This window comes from Camelina sativa, chromosome 8, assembly GCF_000633955.1.
Source record: "Camelina sativa cultivar DH55 chromosome 8, Cs, whole genome shotgun sequence".
In the NCBI taxonomy this organism is placed as follows: domain Eukaryota; kingdom Viridiplantae; phylum Streptophyta; class Magnoliopsida; order Brassicales; family Brassicaceae; genus Camelina; species Camelina sativa.
In genome coordinates this window covers 1,904,245-1,925,154 of record NC_025692.1, presented here as the reverse complement: position 1 = coordinate 1,925,154, position 20,910 = coordinate 1,904,245, and the positions used below count along the sequence as shown (strand labels likewise).

The window sequence follows — 20,910 nt, the reverse complement described above, 5'->3', positions numbered from 1 at the left end:
AGATAGATAAAAATAGAAAAAATCTAAGGTGTGTGAAGCTCTTCAGCTCATCCATGGCGACGATACCCACCACTGCCACCGCTACTATGTGTCCCTCTCCTCCTCTCCCTACTATTTCTCCCTTACTCAGAACTACTCACCAATGCCAACCATCACCTTCTTTATCATCATCTCCTTTTTCCATAAAGCTTACTACTCCTCTGTTTTGCGGTGAGGCCACGCTAGATAGAGCGACGGCTGATAGCTCCGTGATGGTCAAACCTGAGAAATGGAGTATCCAATCAGAGAAAAGGAGGAAGAGAAGGAGGAGAAGAAGAGGAGGTTTCGAGCGTTTGGAGATGGAAGAAGAGGAAAATGCTGGCACCGAAGAAGCTGAAACAGAGACAATGAGTGTTCCTCTCGTTGGAGCTTCACGATCTGGTTTTTTGAGTCGTTCAGAGGAGGTTCAGCTTTGCTTGTACCTCAAGGTAGTATATCTTTTATTACCAAATGGAAAGATTTTAAACTTTCTTTAGCCGTTTTGGTAACTGTACATTTTCTGCAGGAAGGAGCAAAACTTGAAAATTTGGGAACAAGTATTGAAGAGAACCAAATGGTATCAGTTTTGTTGTCAAGTGGCAAAGGGAAGAAGAAGCGTAGTGCAAATGAAATATTATGCAGAAGAAAAGAAGCTAGAGAAAAGATTACACGGTGTTACCGTAGGCTTGTAGTCTCTATTGCAACAGGGTACCAAGGGAAAGGGTTGAATCTGCAAGACCTGATCCAAGAAGGAAGCATAGGGCTGCTTCGAGGAGCTGAGAGATTTGATCCTGACCGTGGCTACAAACTATCAACTTATGTCTACTGGTGGATCAAACAAGCCATCCTAAGGGCTATTGCACACAAGTCTAGACTTGTTAAATTGCCGGTGAGTCCCCAAATCTCTCACATTTTGATTGGATTAAGAGATGAATATGTTGTTAGATATATGCATCAATTATAGTACTATTTCTAGACAGAGAAAAGTAAACTCCAATAGGATGCTCTTTGTTCTGGAAAGTGAAGTAATTAGTGAATACATCGTTTTAGTTTGTTGTGTGTAGGGAAGCATGTGGGAGATAACAGCAAAAGTTGCAGAAGCTAGTAATGTTTTGACCAGAAAACTAAGGCGGCAACCTAGCTGTGATGAGATTTCTGAGCACCTCAACATCCATGTATCCGCGGTTAGACTTGCCGTGGAGCGGAGCAGATCCCCTGTTTCTTTGGACAGAGTCGCGTCTCAAAATGGCCGCATGACATTGCAGGTACTTCAAAAATTTCCATGAAAAATGCAAAGTAGAGAGAGAGAGAGAGAGACTGTGGACTTATTATTTCTCATGTTCAGGAGATTGTACGTGGACCGGATGAAACAAGGCCACAGGAGATGGTGAAAAGAGAACACATCAAGCATGAGATTGAGCAGCTTTTGGAAAGTCTTACCGCAAGAGAATCTCGAGTATTGGGACTCTACTTTGGCCTCAACGGAGAGACTCCAATGTCCTTTGAAGAGATTGGTAAGTCGTTGAAGCTTTCAAGAGAGAGGGTGAGGCAAATCAATGGCATTGCTTTGAAGAAGCTACGAAATGTACATAATGTGAATGATTTGAAAATATACTATTCCTCTAGTGAATGAAGCAAATACTTGGTTGTTCAAAAATATTAATATATATATATAGCGATTACAACTAAAAACACATATTGGATTTGGGACATATTTACTGTACAAATGGAGAAAACGTATTACAAAAGGTTTTATTACTGCTCTCCTTTATGGAGATTATGGAGAATATAAAGTGAAGCAGAGGACAAGAAGATGCAAACGGAATAACTGAGCAAATCGAGACCGGTGGCGATGGTAACCATCTTGCTTCTCTCGAACATCTTCACTAGAAGAATCATAACGATAACGTGTCCAACTTTGGTTTTCAGCTCATCCAATGAGCTGATCTTCATCCACTTCGGTCTCTCCTTCATGGCAAACATTCCAAAGAGAGAAGAGTTTTGAAGTGCACGATCGGATTCCGGAGCGACATCATGAGGCGAGTGACTGATGAAGAGTCCATACAAACCCATACTAAATATCAGCATAACTGTTCCAGCAAGATAAACATCTGCAATCAAATTTCACAAAAGGTATATATATATATATATGAGTGTTATAGCAAAACAAACCGGGCTTATATCATATATTAGCAATCAGTTTTACCAATAGCTTCGACCAGGCGTAAAACCATTTGGCCTGTGTGGATGCCTTTGGCACAGTTAGTCCAGTAGACTTTATATGCCTCCACGATGTAGACACACCCCTACATATGAGGAGTCATTACATATTAGTACTATAATGGTGTCTATGTGTAGCAAAAACATTACAGACTAAAACTAAACCACGAAGATGTTTACATTGAGGAAGCAGAGTAGCGAACCAGCCAACGAACCTCCTACTGCCAAAAGCGCCAAGAACCGGAAATCAAATATAATCTGCTCCATCCACACAGATACATAAAAAAACGAAACACTCCAAAGTCTCTAAATATAGAAGGGTTTGAATCAATGAGTTTACCCTCTCAACGTTGGCTTCGGTGGAACGAAAGAACTGAGCAAATGGGCTGTTGTCCTTGGGAGTTTTTGTTCCGTAAGAACTGGTCAACGTGGTACCGTTGACGGGGATCGAGGTAGGGGTCGATGCCGATGACTCCGGAGACGATGATGAGCCAAGAGTTGCTAACGGCAAGTGGAAACGGCGGCGCGTAGGTAATTTCACTACTAGATATCTTGGGACGGAAACAGAGAGCGGAGTGGCGTAGATCAACGAGGAGAGAGCCATTAGAGAAAGTAATTGGTCTAAACAAGGCGGCGGAGGCACAAGTAGAACTGTAGAAGAAAAGATCGGTGCGTCGGCGGGTGAGGAACGCGGAGGATTAGNGAGGAGTCATTACATATTAGTACTATAATGGTGTCTATGTGTAGCAAAAACATTACAGACTAAAACTAAACCACGAAGATGTTTACATTGAGGAAGCAGAGTAGCGAACCAGCCAACGAACCTCCTACTGCCAAAAGCGCCAAGAACCGGAAATCAAATATAATCTGCTCCATCCACACAGATACATAAAAAAACGAAACACTCCAAAGTCTCTAAATATAGAAGGGTTTGAATCAATGAGTTTACCCTCTCAACGTTGGCTTCGGTGGAACGAAAGAACTGAGCAAATGGGCTGTTGTCCTTGGGAGTTTTTGTTCCGTAAGAACTGGTCAACGTGGTACCGTTGACGGGGATCGAGGTAGGGGTCGATGCCGATGACTCCGGAGACGATGATGAGCCAAGAGTTGCTAACGGCAAGTGGAAACGGCGGCGCGTAGGTAATTTCACTACTAGATATCTTGGGACGGAAACAGAGAGCGGAGTGGCGTAGATCAACGAGGAGAGAGCCATTAGAGAAAGTAATTGGTCTAAACAAGGCGGCGGAGGCACAAGTAGAACTGTAGAAGAAAAGATCGGTGCGTCGGCGGGTGAGGAACGCGGAGGATTAGGCGGGAGAGAAATATGTGGTGTGTGGATGAAGTTGTTTTTTTTCTTCTTCTTCTTGCCTTTATTAATTAAAAACCAAAACGGTCAATTCATGTATTATATAACGTCGGACTAGTAGTACTTCGTTTTTAATTACACGTTCCTATAAAACCTACCTTATTTTTTTTAACTGTTTTTCTCCTATGTTTACATTTAAGATGAATCTAGATTCTAGAATCATTGATGTGTTATCATCTGAACTTAAAATATTTAGGAGTGAACAAGTTAGAAATTTACGGTGGCAAAAATAAAACTAAGTATCAGTGAAAAATTGTATTAGTAGTAGGTAGATTCAATCGTTGATCTAGATCCGTTTAAAAATATTAAAACCACTCCGATTGTCACGCCGGTTCGTGGTTGGTGAGATTTAAATAGTCTAAGGTTTTATAGAATAAATTAATACTGAAGTTCGGATGATTAAGATTTGAGTTAGTGGAACATAATAACACTTGTGATGGATATACTGCTTTAGCCTGTTATACAGTATAGAGTTTAGACTAAATGGATCTATTGACTATTTTTAATTAGGCAACTGGAGAGGACATTATGGTAAATTAAGCTGTACACACTGTGCCACGCTGGTATTGATTGACGGCTTGTGTTTTGTGACTTGTGTGACCTCTCTCCCACCACTCTCTCCTCCTCTACTACTAATATAAACTTAAGCCAGCCAGCCAGCACAGTCAGGTGCCTTCTCTAATTCATTCATTCATCATCATCATCTCTCTCTCGCTCTCCTCGTAAGTAACAATGTTTTTTTTTTTTTTTTTTTTTCGATTCAAATTCTTCTTTTCTACTTGATCCGTATTCTGATTCCATCTCGCTTTTTCTTTTTGCAGATCTCGTCCGTTGTTGCCAGTTGCATAAAATCCCCAAGGCTGTTGATATGGATCTCGCGTCGAATCTTGGTGGCAAGATCGATAAATCCGATGTTCTCACCGCCGTCGAAAAGTATATTATCCTCCCCTTCCCTTCCCCCATTTGTTTTTTGGTTTCTCTCGTTAATTTCGTTATCCGATTCACTTTACAATTGTCGTTTTTTTTTTCTTTCTCATGCATAATAATATGATCTCTTATTCGATTGGCATATTTCGTTGTTTTTTTTTTCTCCATTTTTTTGGAAACAACGTTTAGCTGTTTTCCATACGTTTCTTTTGGGACCAATTCCACGAATCCGTGATGGCATTGGATTTCGCCTCTGTTTAATTTTTTTTTTTGTCACGGAACTGAGTTTTCAATACAGAAGTCCAATATATGACTGATGAGAGAGATATGGTCCCTAGTTTTTTTTTTTTTTTGGCTCTTTAAAAGCTCTTTTTGACGTGTAATTTCACTTATATGTCTGTCACGTTCTCGAGGGCCCTGACCTATCTTTTTGTCATTGACTTACCTTTTTTTTTTTTTTTTTTTAATTATTTACTCCTTTTATGATCACCACTCTATCTAAGATGCATCATCTGAAAGTTTCCTGTCTAGCCTATTTGGTGTTTGTATTAATTTCTTAGTGATTCGGTGATTCAGGTATGAGCAATACCATGTCTTCCATGGAGGAAACGAGGAAGAGCGGAAAGCTAATTACACTGACATGGTTAAATTCATCATATACGTTTTTTTTTTTTTTACATTTTTGTCAAATTTTCACCACCTTTTAATAGTTATATCTCTCTTGGCTTTGATAACATGTGAGATGAATACAATTCAAAGCATATATGCGTTTCTCACCTTTGAATGTGCTCATCATTAGTGTTCAAGTAATTATAATATCTCATTGCATGTTGGAACGAATATTCCTAATATATATGTTTTTTCAGGTCAATAAGTACTATGACCTTGCTACTAGCTTTTATGAGTATGGATGGGGAGAATCCTTCCATTTTGCTCACAGGTATAATTCTTTACTTTCCACTTCTCTACAACTACAAGTACTCTGTTTCTTTCTTGCAGCCATTAGATGCTGCTGATATGCTTGTTGTATATATTGATTAGCATGACTTTTATTGGGTTTGTAGATGGAACGGGGAATCACTCCGAGAGAGTATTAAACGTCATGAGCACTTTCTTGCTCTTCAGCTTGGCATAAAACCAGGACATAAGGTCTCTGATAACTTTAATTGTGGTCCAAAAACTGAACCCTTCTCCATCGTATGCTCATTTCTTTATGTTTTTGAGTAGGTACTGGATGTAGGATGTGGAATTGGTGGACCGCTGAGGGAAATTGCACGATTCAGGTAAAATGACTTCATATACCAAAACCACACTCTTTACACACTACCATACGTCAGTTTTGAAATAGATTTTCTGGTTAGGATTTAGGAAGTTGTTTCAATTATGAAGTGTGTTTGTGTTTGCTCTGCTGCAGCAATTCATCTGTTACCGGGATCAACAATAACGAGTACCAGATCACCAGAGGCAAGGTAACGTATCTATAATTGTGAAAGATGATGCATTTCCTGTCATGGTTTCTTGTCTTCTTCCTTGATGTCTTTTACGATTCATATTGGCATCCTTTTCTTTTCTTTACAGGAACTAAACCGACTTGCAGGTGTCGACAAGACATGTAACTTTGTCAAGGTTAGTTGAATTTATAATTTCTTGTATTTACTACATAAGTTGCAAATCATGGTGTTGATGAGGAAACACTTTGCATGGGGAAACTTGATGAAGGTTGTCATTTGTTAATCTTGCAGGCTGACTTCATGAAGATGCCATTCCCTGAAAACAGTTTTGATGCAGTTTATGCGATTGAAGCAACCTGCCACGCTCCTGATGCGGTAAGTGAAATTCTAAATAGCTATTTGTGTTTTTTACCTACGTTTAATGTGCGTTATGATTCATCACTATGATCTCAACTACAGTATGGGTGCTACAAAGAGATCTACAGAGTGCTGAAGCCCGGTCAATGTTTTGCTGCCTATGAGTGGTGCATGACTGATGCATTTGACCCTGATAACGCGGAACATCAGAAAATAAAGGTTTACTTTGTTCCTTGCATCTGTACTTATTATTTATCTCTGCTTCTATTAGCAACATGAATATAAAACAAAGGCACCACTTTGCAGGGAGAGATAGAGATTGGAGATGGTCTGCCTGACATTAGACTGACTACAAAATGCCTCGAAGCTCTGAAGCAGGCCGGTTTTGATGTAAGTGTCTGATTACATACGGTATCCTTACAAACACATCAACATCTAAGTACGATCTTCGTGTCTGCGTTGGATATAGGTAATATGGGAAAAGGATCTAGCCAAGGACTCGCCTGTCCCATGGTACCTACCTCTGGACAAAAATCATTTCTCGCTCAGTAGCTTCCGCCTAACAGCTGTTGGACGATTCATTACCAAAAACATGGTAAAACACTTGCTCTGACTCATCTTCCAAATCTCATCAACTATTGGTTGTCATAAATTCGAACTTGTCATTGTTATCTGTGGGTGTAGGTGAAGGTCCTTGAATACATGAGACTAGCACCTCAAGGAAGCCAGAGGGTCTCAAATTTCCTGGAGCAGGCCGCAGAAGGATTAGTAGACGGTGGAAGGTGAGAGAGGATCCCAACTTATATATAGTTATGTCAAGATTCAAATTATTCTTGGGGGTTAAATTCTAAACTTGTTCTTGGATATATTAATGTGTTATCACAGGAGAGAGATATTCACGCCAATGTATTTCTTCTTGGCCCGGAAGCCAGAGTAAGAGAGGAATGGTCTCATCGTAGGTGGAGTGAAGAGACAAATTTTTCTGAATTTGCTTTGTTATGGTTCTCCGTACTTCTCAATTTGTTGCAGTGTTTTTGTGTCTCTTTAGATTATAAAAGAAAACTTTGTTGCATCTCCTTTGATAATTTCACAGTTGGTACTTTGGATGTTGGTAAACATGTCTTGCACTCTCACGTGTTCTCTCGTTCATGTGCACATGCGCAAGATATATCTTGGAATTTTTATCTTTCTCTTCCTTTTTTTTTTTGTTTTTTGTGTTTTTGTCGTATTCTGTCATGATTCAAAGGAGGGGTCACGAAATCGGATTAGGACATAGGAATCTTTTTCTTTTTCTATAAATCCTGATTCCTGAGCATCGTTAAACCACCCTCTGCCTCTATTGATCTAATTGTTGTGAAAGTAGAGATATGTGAAAGTAGAGATAGTGGAAGGATGTATTTTCTCTTGTTATTCTTATTAAATCATTCAATAGAAAGTAAATATATATATTGGGATAGATAAATCTTTAGTACAAAACCGACTAGAAATAAATAAAGTGGTCGATGGGCTTTATGGACTCAGAACATGTATGGGCCGGTTATGAAAATTCATCCTAAGTGATTTACAACACTCCCTCTTGGATGACATAACCGTGCAAATGCTAAGAGATCACCGTAATACGCTTGGGAACACTGCTTTATTAAAAACCTTACCAGGAAAATCCATTGAGACAAAACCATGGTGAAGGAAAAAGAGTACAACACGTATTACTCCCCCTGTTCCAAGCATCACTAGAAGTCCTTAAGTCTCCGCATCCCAATCTGGTGCGTGAGCTTCTTGAATGTCGATGTCGGTAATGATTTGGTGAAGAGATCGGCTGAATTATCGCATGATGGAGCTTGCACCACTTGAACTTCTCCGGCCTTTTGTAGTTCATGTGTGAAGAAGAACTTAGGTAAAATGTGCTTCGTCCGATCTCCCTTAATGTACCTTTCCTTGAGCTATGCGATGCAAGCGGTATTGTCCTCATATATGATAGTCACTTCTTTGTCATCGGCCATGCCACAATCTGATCGGATATGTTGAGTCATCGACCTCAACCAAACACACTCACGACTGGCTTCATGCATAGCCAAAATCTCTGCATGATTAGATGAAGTGGCCACAATGGTTTGCTTCATTGAACGCCATGAAATTGATGTACCACCGTGCGTAAACACATAGCCGGTTTGAGACCTTGCATTATGTGGATCCGATAGATAACCTGCATCAGCAAAACCAACTAAACCTTCTTTGTTATAGTTAGTATAAAATAAACCCAAATCCAACGTTCCTTGTAGGTAACGCAATATGTATTTGATACCGTTCCAGTGCCTTTGTGTCGGACAATAACTAAATCTTGCTAGGAGGTTCACGGCAAAACAAATGTCTGGTCTAGTGTGGCTAGCCAAGAACATTAAAGCTCCTATAGCACTGAGGTATGGCACTTCCGGACCGAGAATCTCTTCATCGTCCTTGAAACTTGGACTTTTATCAAGGTTTCTACTTATGCATGAATGAATGATGCAATCAAACAAACAAACAAACATAAGTATGGATGATCAGAATGTAATGCAAGGTGTTTCAATACCCTTATGATGTTGTAACATAAAGGATGTCAATCCATAAAGAGTGTGATATGTAAGCAGTCAAGATGTGATCAATGCATTCAAGTTAAGCCAAATATAATTATGATTTGTTTCTAACAACCTAATGACAATAATGAAATGCATTGAACTAAGGCAACTTAAGACAATACTAATGCTGAATTAAACTGTAGAAAGAGTGCAATAAACAAGACTAAGCAGAATTAATTAATAAGCAGAAGAAAACAGGAACAGAACAATGCATAAGCAAGAAAGTAAAATGGAGCCCGACCTAGCACTCGGTCGAGTGGGCGGTCGAGTTGACAAGCGAATGAACAGAAAGAGAGCAAATAATGAAAACATAGCAAACAGCAAGCAATTAACAATACTTAAACAGGGAAATCAATAAACAAAGAAAGATCCTAAGGATGGATTCATGGGCTGGACTTAAGCTATGGTTATCTAAATTGATCAACAAACCTCAATCAACAATGAGCTATCTCTAGACAATGATCTTCTAATACTTGTTAATCCATTCTCATGGCAATAACAATCAAGCTTAGGTACTCTTAGACCTAGTTCTCACTAGTTATTACATATAAAAGTAGGCATTAAACAACCAGATCATCAATGTCAAAAATCACTTTAAGCATCTAATCTCTTAGCATGCTTCATGATAATCTCTAGCATTAGCCTTATCTAACAACTTAGACATTGGTGTGATGCTAAGAAGCTTAAGATCTATCCTTACCCTCTCAGTATAAAAATAGCATAGAGCATATCTAATCTAGAAGAGATGAATAACAATAAAGCTTGATCAATCTAAACAACCATAACCCTTATCCAACCTAATCCATCCTCAAGATCCTAAGCCACTAATAAGATCTAAAAACCATCATGAAGAACACAAACCTAGAAAATGATGATATGGATATGGATGGATAGATAATGATGAGATGAACAATTTAATACAAAGAAGTGAAAGCAAATACTCAATAGATTCAAAGTTATGAAGGTTACAAATCTATGAAAATCTAGAGAAAAGATAAGAGATGATGCAAAAAAATAAAAGAAGCTAAAAATGGCAAAAACTAGGTTATGAGGTGTCTACATGGTCTCCAGGGTCTCCACTTTCAGCCACAAGTGCCAGCACATATATATAGTAAAGAGAGAGAAGCCCTAGTTAGCTAGAGGACAAAACAGAGATTCGGCTGGAAGTGCTCGACTATGTGCTCAGTCGAGTGGTTGGTCTGTCACGTAACTCGAGTCTTCGATCTAGGATGATATCCGTTAAGTAAAATCGGGATAACTCTTGTACTACACCTCTGATTGCCTTGAAACCACCGGCATTAGAAATTTAACTCAATTTCCTACAACTCTCATGAAGGATGCGGAAGCTGAATCGCAACGGAAGACCTTCATTTGGATCGATCTTTGAGGAGCTCGTTATGAATCCGACCGAGTACTCGACCGTGTGCCTGCTCGAGTGTTGTGGTCGAGTTGCCTTGCGAATCCACTTCCTGATACTTTCAGTCCTCTTGTTTAGCTCCAGAAATAACACCAAGTCCTTCCTTACCCTTTTAGAGCTCCATAACACCTAATAATACTCCAAATGTTCAAATGTATGCAATGCATGTTTCTAAACATCCTAAGTGCATATTTGGACATAAATGGCTATAAAAGCTAAGGAATTATTTTTATATGATGCAAAACATAAACTAAAAAAGGCCTTAAATATGGTAAAATATAGTAACGTCAGTCCTTCTTTGGACCGAATGGATCACTGTCTAAATTTAGGCTTCTCACAACCATTGGGCTAGGCAATGGGTGAGCCTGGTCCATATTAAATCTCTTGAGTACCTTTTTAGTATATGCCATTTGATGCACAAGGATTCCATCATTTATGTTCTCAAGTTGCAATCCCAAACAAAACTTAGTATTACCTAGGTCTTTCATTTCAAACTCTTTCTTGAGATATTCAACTGTTTAGGCGATTTTTCCAGAGGTTCCTATGATATTCAAATCATCCACATATACTGCTATGATTACAAACCCTTTGTTTGCAAACTTCTTTATAAAAATACATGGACTGATGGGATCATTCTTATAGCCCTCTTTGGCTAGGTACTCACTCAATCTATTATACCACATACGCCCACTTTGTTTCAGTCCATAAAGGGATTTGTTTAGCTTTATGCAGTATTGTTCTCGAGAACCATTCTTATCTTTGAGCTCAATACCCTCTGGTAATCTCATATAAATTTCATTATCCAGTGGACCATATAAATATGAAGTCACTACATCCATTAGCCGCAAATCAAGTTTTTCTCTTATAGCCAGACTTATTAAAAATCTAAAAGTCGTTGCATCCATCACATGGGAGTATGTCTCCTCATAATCTATTCCTGGTCTTTGAGAGAATCCTTGTGCTACAAGCTGTGTCTTATATCTCACGATTTCATTATTCTCATTTCTCTTTCTTACAAAGACCCATTTGTGTCCAACTGGCTTTATATCGAATGGTGTCCTTGAGATCGGACCAAACACATTCCTTTTCTTTAATGAATTCAACTCCACGTCAATGGCTTCTTTCCATTTTAACCATTCTGAACTTTGAGTGCACTCTAATATAGATGTGGGTTCATGATCCTCATTTATTTCAAGTGCTACCTTGTATGCAAATATTTCATCAATATCGACATCTTTTTGGTTCCATTTAATTCTAGACATGATATAATTTATTGAGATCTCATTATTATCAATACCTTCAGGACCTTGAGGTTCAGCGTCCCAAACCTCATTTGGTACCTTAGGATTTGCCGCGGCCATGTCTATATTTTCCTTAACCTCGGTTTGATTTGCACCTTTCTTAGATTTCCGAAGGTTCTTATCTTTGGAACCTATTGGTCTACCACGTTTCAAATGTGCCTTAGACTCTGTAGCAACTTGATTGTGTTCCTTTTGAACATCAATACGTACTGGTGCATTACAAGCTGATATGTACGATTTCATAACTCTCTTTGGGTCAGCAAAGGAATCTGGCAATTGATTAGCTAGCTTTTGTAAATGTATAATCTTTTGGACCTCTGCCTCATATGCTAGAGTCCGAGGATCTTGCCAATTCAAGGATGTTTGATTCCATGATAATTCTTTGACCAGCTTGTTTGTCTCTCCACCCAACATAGGAAATTCGGATTTAGCAAACTGACAATCCGCGTATCTGACCTTAAATAAATCACTCGTAGTTGGCTATAGATACTTAATAATGGTGGGAGAATCATATCCAACATATATTCCCATCCTCCTTTGAGGTCCCATCTTTGTTCTCTGTGATGGTGCAATCGGTATATAAACGGCATACCCGAATGTCTTTAGATGGGATATATGTGGCTCATGACCTGTTAGTAATTGGGATGACGAATATTTATGCTCACTAGATGGCCTGATGCGTATAAGCTCTGCTGCATGTCTGCGTGTCCCCAAGCCAACACAGGAAGCTTCGACCTCATGAGTAATGGTCGAGCAATTAATTGAATACGTTTAATAAATGATTCAGCTTATCCATTTTGTGTATGTACATGTGCCACGGGATGTTCCACACTTACCCCCATGGACATACAATAATCATTAAACGCTTGGGATGTAAATTCACCAACATTATCTAGACGTATAGTCTTAAGTGGAAAATCTCTTTAGTTACTTTGACTAGTGATGGCCTTATAATGAGTTTCCCTTGTGTACATGCTACACATGTGAGATTTTTAGGGATAACTCTTCTCTCTTTTAGAGTGTGCCCATTTGAATTCATAATTAGCTTACGCATCATGTTCGAACCCGGATGGCCAAGCCGGTCATGCCATAAAGTGATTTGTTCATTGAACATCTTGTTCATTGCCATATTAGCCTCTATTATATTAATCTTAGCATGGTAAAGACCAGTGGATAATGCGGGTATAGTCTCTAGGACTTTCTTATGGTCTTGGGTGATTTCAGTAATATATAGGAACTCTTGGTTTCCTTCACCCTTAGTTTCAACATGGAAACCATTCAAACGAATGTCTTTAAAACTTAATAAGCTCCTCTTTGAGCTGGATGAATATAAGGCATCACTTATTTCAAGATGTGTGCCATTAGGTAAAAGTATATGGGCCTGGCCGTAGCCTTCAAATAAACTTGCTATACCCGCTATTGTACTAATATTGGTATTTTTCAAAATGAGATTTTGCAAAATATCTCTTATCATTTAAAATTGTGTGGCTTAATCCACTATCCACCACAATTATATTCTTGTCCTCATCCATTTCTCAATATGGACAAGAATTATGTTTTAGACATAAAAGAATAAAACAAACAAATATATATTGAAGGAAATAAAATAATTGAATTTAAACCAAAATCATAATCCAATAAAATTCAAAGTCATAAACACATAGATAATTAAAATAAATCAATACAACCAATGTAAAATTTAATTATCCTCTCTTAGCCAATCAGAAGTTTCATAATCCAATTGGTCATCATTCTCATGGTCGAAATCTCCCTCACCATCGAGATGAACCAGGTTAGCTTCTGGATTCTTTTTCAAACTCTCTTGATAGAGATCAATAAGATGCTTAGATGTCCTGCATGTCTTAGCCCAATGATTTGCCATACCACATCGATGACAAACCGATTTAGTCTTGTGTTGCGGTTTGAAAATTGTGCGGCCTCTACCACGACCACGACCGAAGTCGGATCGGGTCCCACGACTATAACCATCATATTGGTTTCCTTGGTAATGGCCACAACCACCACGGCCACGGCCGTGATACTTGTCTCTATGGACGTAGTTGGACTCTTTAGTTTCCTTAGGCTCTTTAGGCTCTTTCTTGGTAATGTCAACCTTGTGAGCTTCTGGTAAGGGGGTAGATCCAAAAGGCCTCACTGCACTGTTCATCAACAATAGCTCATTGTTTTGCTCAGCAAGTAGCAAACAATAAATGAGGCTTGCATATGTCTTAAAACCCTTTTCACGATACTGTTGCTGAAGCAGTATGTTATTATTGTGAAAGGTTGAGAATGTCTTCTCTAGCACGTCCTCCTCAGTAACCTCCTTACCACATAATTTCAATATCGAGACTATCTTAAATAGCTCTGAATTACACTCATCCACGGATTTAAAATCGTGGATCCTTAGGTTTTTCCAATCGAATTGAGCCTTTGGTAGGAGCACCGTCTTTTGGTGTCCATATCTGTTTTTCAACTCTGTCCAAAGGTCAAGAGGATCCTCTATGGTAAGGTACTGGTTCTTGAGACTCTCAGCAAGATGATGGCGTATATGTAAGATCGCCTTGTAGTTATTCTTTTCAGTGCAATCATTGTCATCCTCAATGCATTCGCATAGGTCTTTTGATTTCAGGTTGATCTTAGTGTCCAATACCCATTGTAAGTAGTTGTCTCCAGAGACATTAAGGGCAACATATTGGAGATTGTTGAGCTTTGCCATCTACACAATACAAAGCATGCATCTGATCATTAACATGCAGTATTTAAGACCGAACCATGCATTTATTTTTAGTCTTAGGCCATGCGGTATTTGAGACCAAACCATGCCTTTATTTTAGTCTTAGGCCATGCGGTATTTGAGACCGAACCATGCCATCAATTTAAACTAGGTCATGCGGTATTTGAGACCGAAACATGCCATCAATTTAAACTAGGTCATGCGATATTTGAGACCGAAACATGTCATGTTTTTATCAATAATTTTCGTGGTTGATATGCATGAAAAACAATCCTAGATAAATTCTAGTATGAACAGGAAAATATTCACATAATTTCAAGTTTTTAGAAATTTTCCTTTTTTCTTTAAATAGGATAATGACAAAGTTTTAGGGAGATAAAAATTCTCTAGAATTCCGATTTGAAGATTTAATTTTAGGATTTTGATTTTAGACAAACAACCAAGAACAATCAGATTTAAAACTTAGAACAAGCAGCTTAATATTTTTCTCTTTTCGATTTTAGGTTTTTAAGTTCTAAGGTTTTCATCAATCGATTTAAACAAGCAAGCAATCACTATCAACCAGATTTTAAACATATCATAATCAGTTTAATTGCAAACAATCTAAGCAATCCTAAACCTCAAGCAATCAGATTTTAAAGTTTTAGGGTTTTAGGGTTTTAGGATTTCAAAGCTTAGGGTATTGTTTGTTGATTGTTTAATTGTAGATTTTAGGGTTCTTATAGGATTTAAGGACCAGATTCGATTCATATGTTCTTATAAGGTTTGATTGTTTACCTTAACACCTTTTGGGGTTGACTGGAATTGATCCGGGAGCTAAAGACCTCGGATGTAACTTCGAGCTTGATCACAAACTAGCAGCGAACCTCGGACTGGTCACAAACAAGCAACGATCACGAACTGGTCACGTATTTGAACAATCGTCGAGCTTCGAACGAACAGGAGATGATGTGTGGTGGCGGTTTAGGGTTTTAGGGATTTTTTCAGTTGGAGATTTAGAACAAGTCGTGCTGATAACGTGTTGTGAAAGTAGAGATACTCGAAGGATGTATTCTCTTTTGTTATTCTTATTAATCATTCATTAGAAAGTACATATATATAGGGATAGATAAACCCTTAGTACAAAACCGACTAGAAATAAGTAAAGTAGTTGATGGGCTTTATGGACTTAGACATCTATGGGCCGGTTATGGACTTTAACATTGTTTGGTATCCTTTCTTTTTGAACCAAGAGCAGAAAGAAAAAAAAGACTTGGACCAATCCCTAAAAATCACAAAACTTTCTCAAATTCGCGTTTCAACAACTTTCAAGTTTCAACCATATAAAAATCACATTTTTCCACCCCTCATTATTGGGCTTAAGCAATGTTTATATGGTTAGGGCTTAAGATTATTCAGGCCTGGCCTAGCAGTTGCGTTGATACACTTGTAAAAGAAAAAAAAACCTTTTAATTTGGCAAATCATGGCCATGCCATAGAATAATAATTGGTAACTAATACTGACAGCAGAGAGAAAGCCGTGTACGTAAGCGCGTCTACCACACGCGTTCCATAGTAGTAAAGTATTACAATCCTCCTCTCTTTAATTCTTATCCCTCCCTCTCTATATATAAAACCAAGTGAAACAAAATCGTAACAACCTCTCCTCTCTCGACTCTCTCGACTCTCGACTCTCGCCCAACAAACAATCAAAACCATTTATATGTCGACGACCGCCTCCGTCATCATCATCGGCGCCGGAATCTCCGGTTCGTATATATCAACCATCCCATTCTCATACTTGTCTCGTTGTAACTATATATATATCGTCGTGCCTTTATGATATATAAATAATAACTAACGGGGATTTTTTTTTTTTTTTAATCTGATTATATGTAAAATCAGGTATATCTGCGGCGAAGGTGCTCGTCGAGAACGGAGTAGAAGACGTGTTGATACTAGAGGCTACGGATCGGATCGGTGGAAGAATACAGAAGCAAAACTTCGGTGACGTGCCGGTTGAGCTAGGCGCCGGTTGGATAGCAGGTGTCGGTGGTAAAGAGTCCAACCCTGTTTGGGAGCTCGCCTCGCGTTCTAACCTCCGTACTTGCTTTTCCGATTACACCAATGCTCGTTTTAACATTTACGATCGAAGGTCCTCTCCTCTACTACGATTCTTTAATACTATTTACTGATCATCACTCACCTCAGGAATCAAAGCAAAGATGTTTTATATGTTTCTTTAAATTAATTTTGCAGTGGTGAAATCTTCCCGACTGGTATCGCAGCTGATTCGTATAAGAAAGCTGTTGACTCTGCCATTTCCAAGCTAAAGAGTCTTGAAGCTCATGAATGTGCTGGTCAATTAGCTGAAGAAGTTCCTTCGTGCGTCTTAATTTAATTAACCTCTCTGTTTTTACCTTACTTTTTTTCTTTTCTTTTTCGGTTCTAGTAATGTGTTGTTAATTTGGTGTTTAGGCCACCGAAGACGCCAATAGAACTCGCCATTGACTTTATCCTGCATGACTTCGAGATGGCAGGTGAGCCTAGCTATAACAATACATGATTACTTCACACCATATATATATAATTTACTATTATTTCTGATTGATATTGAACTCTTGTATGTTTCAGAGGTTGAGCCAATATCAACTTATGTAGACTTTGGTGAAAGAGAGTTCTTGGTTGCTGATGAAAGAGGCTATGAATGTTTACTCTATAAGATGGCCGAGGAGTTTCTCTTTACCTCGCATGGAAACATCTTGGACAACCGCCTCAAATTAAACCAGGTTCATAATTATATAGCTCTTTCTTCTTCTTCTTCTTCTTCTTCTTCTTCTTCTTCTTCTTCTTCTTCTTCTTCTTGTTAATTAAGCTTTCACTGTGAAAATCATTGGTCATCAGGTTGAGTTAAAAGAGTATGTTTTGACGTTTTCTCTATGAAAGCTACTTTTGCTTTTTAGTTGTTGTTATTACGTACTCTATTCGGTTGATTTGATTTGCATTATCTTTCTTTTTCTTTTTGCTGCTAAGGTTCTCTCAGCCTTTGGTTTCTAGTGGAATTGATTACACCTCAGGTCCTTGTAGCTATATTTTCTTTTTGTATTGGTGGTCTTCAGTTGATATTTTTTTAGGAAAGCATTATCGTGGGGTCTGTTTGTGTGCATGAATGAGCGTGTTTTATTTATTGCCTCTCGTAAACCAGCTGGCTTAACTTTGAAAGCTGTGTGTTATATTATTTAGTATAGTAGTCTATATCGGAGCTATATATATTTTATAGTGTGATGAATGAAGCTGTTGGAATTAATGGCATGCAGGTGGTTAGGGAGGTGCAACAGTCTAGGAATGGGGTAGTGGTGAAGACAGAGGATGGTTCCGTATACGAAGCTAATTATGTGATTGTGTCTGCGAGTATAGGTGTTCTTCAATCCAATCTTCTCTCCTTCCAGCCTCCTTTACCCGTTAGTTTACTTTCTCCTTCTCTTTATTACTTTCATAGTTTATGTGATTAACTACTCATTGGTCTTATCTTTTATGCTTACTTTAACATTTTAAAAGATACAAGGTGGAGATTTTTAATCATTCAATGTGCATGAATCTAGGAATTATAAACCAATAGGTGTTCTATATTTTTAATCAAAACCATGCACAATACAGTGGGTTAGCTATGCATGGTTGACCTGACCCACATAACTCAAGAGTAACAGTCTGAATTCAATTTATATACGTGTGATCTTACTATCCAAAATTGTTCTGTTTTTTTTTTGTTGTTGTTGTTGTTGTTGTTGTTATCAGAGATGGAAAACAGAAGCTATACAAAAATGTGACGTGATGGTGTACACGAAGATCTTCCTCAAATTCCCTCATTGTTTCTGGCCTTGTGGTCCTGGTCAAGAGTTTTTCATCTATGCGCACGAACTACGCGGCTACTTCACCTTTTGGCAGGTTGATTTCCTTAATAATTGTGAAATAGTTTTGTTTGTCGATCTCGATGCATCTTTTTGGTCGTTCCACTTACGGGCGAAACGTGGCACATGCACTCTCCAATCTTAAAATTAAACAACACCTGGGGTCCCTTTGATTTAAACTATCATTGCTTTTAGTTATCTTGAGTACTGTCTCTAACCAGCTGCATGGTCCATGAGATCAAGAGTACACAAACAAATATTATAATGTGTATGCATAGTTGCATACCTTCTAGCTTTTCATTTGTATTACTTAATACATACAACTTGCTTTGCTCTCTCTCCTCTCCAGCTTGCTTATATGTTTTATGACTTTATCTAATAGCTACTTTGTTATTTGTTGTCAGCACATGGAAAATGCGTACCCGGGTTCTAATATTCTGGTGGTGACGTTGACTAATGAACAGTCTAAGCGCGTAGAAGCTCAATCAGACCAGGAGACACTGAAAGAGGCAATGAGTGTTCTCAGGGACATGTTTGGGTCTACCATTCCTTACGCAACCGATATTCTTGTCCCCAGGTGGTGGAACAACCGGTTTCAACGCGGTAGCTACAGTAATTACCCTATGATATCTGATAACAAGCTCCTGCAAAATATCAAGGTAACAACACACTTTTTGTTTCTATTAAGACTCACACACACACATAGACACACGCTACTGCATTTAAGACTAAGTTTTGGTGTTGCAGGCCCCAGTTGGACGAATATTTTTCACAGGAGAACGCACAAGTGAAAAGTTCAGTGGGTATGTACATGGAGGATACCTTGCAGGTATGGAGACAAGTAAATCTTTGTTGGAAGAGATGAAGCAGAGTTTGTTGTTACAACCTTTACTGGCCTTCACCGAGTCTCTAACGCTAACACAACAGACTCCTAACTCTCAAATATACCCAAATGTCAATTTTATCTCAGGCAGAAGTTAGAAACCCAGCCCCTTATTCATTTTATTTCATTCTTTTAAGCTAACTCCTGAGCAAACAACTCATGGGAAGTATTTACACAATAGATGCCTTGAGATAGCTAAGGCATCTCCTTTTGCCTTTACCGGATAAATCTCTGATGAACTTTGTTGCCATTTGTGTGACATCATTATCCACTCTCTTCGCCATTTTTCTACCTTAAATTTCTTCTTATCTTGTAAGCTTTTCAGCATTTCATTGAAATACAACGTCGCTCGGGGTAGGTAGTAGTCTTGAAGTAACCCACTCCAGAACTTGTTTGCTGATGATGATGCACAAATTACAACGGTTTTCTATAAAGCCTTATCTACTGAAAATCTTTGTAACTTTAAATTCTTACCATAATCATGAAGCTTGCTCTGGTTCACATCTTTGGAGTCATACCACATCGTCACTTGCGTTCTCGCATTCCACTCATACTGTTCACACAAAAACTCAGCTATAAGAAAGTAATCTTCTACCTGCAGGTAAAACAAAATTGATGTTACACCTGTTTCCTTTCATCATTGTTTCTGGCCAGCTTCTTTGCACTCTCAAGCCATGTTCCCAGAAGGAAATTATCATCCGAAGCAAGCAAAACGTCCATGTCCTTTATAATCTCAAGAAACTTCTCACTCAATCGTCTTAAGCTTCCGACATCTTGCTTTACAAAAGCGGTCACTGCTTCTATATACACCTGGTTTGCTAGCTTTGATAAAACTTGACGCGTCAAATCAACCATGTCATACCTGAAAGCAAAACCCATGGAATCTGTAACCATTAATATGATAGAAACTCGATACTCTATCTTTCTGCTTGCATCTACCTATATGTGAAGCTCCTGGACAGATCATCCCCAGCTTCCAGGAAAAGCTTGAGAGCTTTGATCACCTCCTTTGTAGAATACCATAAATGAGCCTTAGGCAAACCAGAGCTCTTATCTTGAAACAAGAATCTTCTTTTTGTTTCATATGAGCCAGTGGAGATCATATATGAATCTGTTTGTTTCGATTTGTCTTGTATAGAACTAGATGGATCCCAGTCCGGAAGCTTGACTATGAAATCTGTGTTATGATCCTAAAGCAAACGATTATATAAGCAAGCTTCTTAGAATTTATAGAGCAGATCTCCGGAGAGTTGATGCAGTAGTGACCGAAACAAACGTACCGCAATTCCATCAGTGCAATTGTAGACAGTGTGATACAGAATATCCCAAGCGGCCTCGATTTGATGATTTTCTTTCATGTATCTTCTGCGTGCATAGCTCTTCAACCATTTCTATAAGCACAAATATTTTAAATGTATGAAACTGATTGTGCAAAGTGCAAACACTTTCAAGTGTCATGAAGCGTTTACACTATGTATGCATTACCTGTACATCAACTTTCTCATCCCGAAATGCCATTTCGGAAGTTAGCTCGTAAACCACAGGGTTCTGCTCTATTCCTTCCATACACATTCCTACACCGACCTATGTGAAACACAAATAAAAAGATACCGTTTCTAAGCGGTGAAAATGGCCTCACCAAAGTATACGTTCGACTAAAAATGTGAAATATATTGAGAATGTAGTCATCAAAATACCATGGTTGAATTTTTGCTCACACGAGCATCAACTGGT

General features: G+C 38.5%; 4 protein-coding genes and 1 pseudogene across 8 annotated transcripts in view; 3 read left to right on the top strand and 2 right to left on the bottom strand.

The window, feature by feature from the left end:
* LOC104705628 (RNA polymerase sigma factor sigD, chloroplastic-like) overlaps window positions 1–1,666 on the top strand; it is a 3,556-nt gene extending 1,890 nt beyond the window's left edge. The window contains exons 2-5 of the mRNA XM_010421673.2: window positions 3–467; window positions 545–907; window positions 1,083–1,283; window positions 1,364–1,666. Coding sequence (XP_010419975.1) covers window positions 54–467; window positions 545–907; window positions 1,083–1,283; window positions 1,364–1,651 — 1,266 coding nt within the window. The 5' untranslated portion in view covers window positions 3–53 and the 3' untranslated portion in view covers window positions 1,652–1,666. The remainder of the gene's footprint in view (window positions 1–2; window positions 468–544; window positions 908–1,082; window positions 1,284–1,363) is intronic.
* LOC104705625 lies at window positions 1,705–3,615 on the bottom strand. Of its 5 annotated transcripts, XM_010421668.2 has the most exons (5): window positions 3,499–3,607; window positions 2,579–2,889; window positions 2,419–2,496; window positions 2,225–2,324; window positions 1,705–2,129 (listed from the first exon to the last, which is right to left on the bottom strand). In XM_010421668.2, the coding sequence occupies exons 2-5, from the start codon at window positions 2,840–2,842 to the stop codon at window positions 1,774–1,776; spliced, it is 798 nt and encodes a 265-aa protein (XP_010419970.1). In that variant the 5' UTR covers window positions 2,843–2,889; window positions 3,499–3,607; the 3' UTR covers window positions 1,705–1,773. The 5 variants fall into 5 exon arrangements, with proteins under 5 accessions (XP_010419970.1, XP_010419973.1, XP_010419971.1 ...); XM_010421671.2 differs by lacking the exons at window positions 2,419–2,496; window positions 2,579–2,889 and adding an exon at window positions 3,028–3,105 and having other exon boundaries at window positions 1,705–2,108; window positions 3,188–3,615; XM_010421669.2 differs by lacking the exons at window positions 2,419–2,496; window positions 2,579–2,889 and adding an exon at window positions 3,028–3,105 and having other exon boundaries at window positions 3,188–3,613.
* Window positions 4,192–7,534, top strand: LOC104705624 (cycloartenol-C-24-methyltransferase). The gene is made up of 14 exons (XM_010421666.2): window positions 4,192–4,326; window positions 4,426–4,537; window positions 5,108–5,174; window positions 5,398–5,471; window positions 5,596–5,680; window positions 5,759–5,814; window positions 5,946–6,000; window positions 6,110–6,157; window positions 6,274–6,357; window positions 6,442–6,558; window positions 6,646–6,729; window positions 6,809–6,934; window positions 7,024–7,121; window positions 7,225–7,534. The coding sequence occupies exons 2-14, from the start codon at window positions 4,473–4,475 to the stop codon at window positions 7,274–7,276; spliced, it is 1,011 nt and encodes a 336-aa protein (XP_010419968.1). The 5' UTR covers window positions 4,192–4,326; window positions 4,426–4,472; the 3' UTR covers window positions 7,277–7,534.
* On the top strand, window positions 16,013–19,312 carry LOC104705623 (polyamine oxidase 1). Its single transcript, XM_010421665.2, has 9 exons — window positions 16,013–16,154; window positions 16,291–16,540; window positions 16,645–16,770; window positions 16,864–16,925; window positions 17,020–17,174; window positions 17,703–17,846; window positions 18,181–18,330; window positions 18,698–18,952; window positions 19,041–19,312. Exons 1-9 carry the CDS (start codon window positions 16,109–16,111, stop codon window positions 19,272–19,274), a joined length of 1,422 nt encoding a protein of 473 aa, XP_010419967.1. The 5' UTR covers window positions 16,013–16,108; the 3' UTR covers window positions 19,275–19,312.
* The window catches only part of LOC104709123, a 4,373-nt pseudogene continuing 2,673 nt past the window's right edge, over window positions 19,211–20,910 (bottom strand).

What these genes read in the sequence shown, in the direction of transcription:
- LOC104705625 (XM_010421669.2), bottom strand. Translation starts at nt 3,451, where the DNA reads ATGGCTCTCTCCTCGTTGATCTACGCCACTCCGCTCTCTGTTTCCGTC. An exon ending in CCGAAGCCAACGTTGAGAGG is followed by an intron (nt 3,106 to 3,187) that starts GTAAACTCATTG and finishes TGGATGGAGCAG; the next exon opens with ATTATATTTGATTTCCGGTT. An exon ending in CGCTACTCTGCTTCCTCAAT is followed by an intron (nt 2,325 to 3,027) that starts GTAAACATCTTC and finishes CCTCATATGTAG; the next exon opens with GGGTGTGTCTACATCGTGGA.
- LOC104705624 (XM_010421666.2), top strand. Translation starts at nt 4,473, where the DNA reads ATGGATCTCGCGTCGAATCTTGGTGGCAAGATCGATAAATCCGATGTT. An exon ending in TGAAGCAGGCCGGTTTTGAT is followed by an intron (nt 6,730 to 6,808) that starts GTAAGTGTCTGA and finishes CGTTGGATATAG; the next exon opens with GTAATATGGGAAAAGGATCT. An exon ending in GGATTAGTAGACGGTGGAAG is followed by an intron (nt 7,122 to 7,224) that starts GTGAGAGAGGAT and finishes GTGTTATCACAG; the next exon opens with GAGAGAGATATTCACGCCAA.
- LOC104705623 (XM_010421665.2), top strand. Translation starts at nt 16,109, where the DNA reads ATGTCGACGACCGCCTCCGTCATCATCATCGGCGCCGGAATCTCCG. An exon ending in ACCGCCTCAAATTAAACCAG is followed by an intron (nt 17,175 to 17,702) that starts GTTCATAATTAT and finishes AATGGCATGCAG; the next exon opens with GTGGTTAGGGAGGTGCAACA. An exon ending in CCTTCCAGCCTCCTTTACCC is followed by an intron (nt 17,847 to 18,180) that starts GTTAGTTTACTT and finishes TGTTGTTATCAG; the next exon opens with AGATGGAAAACAGAAGCTAT.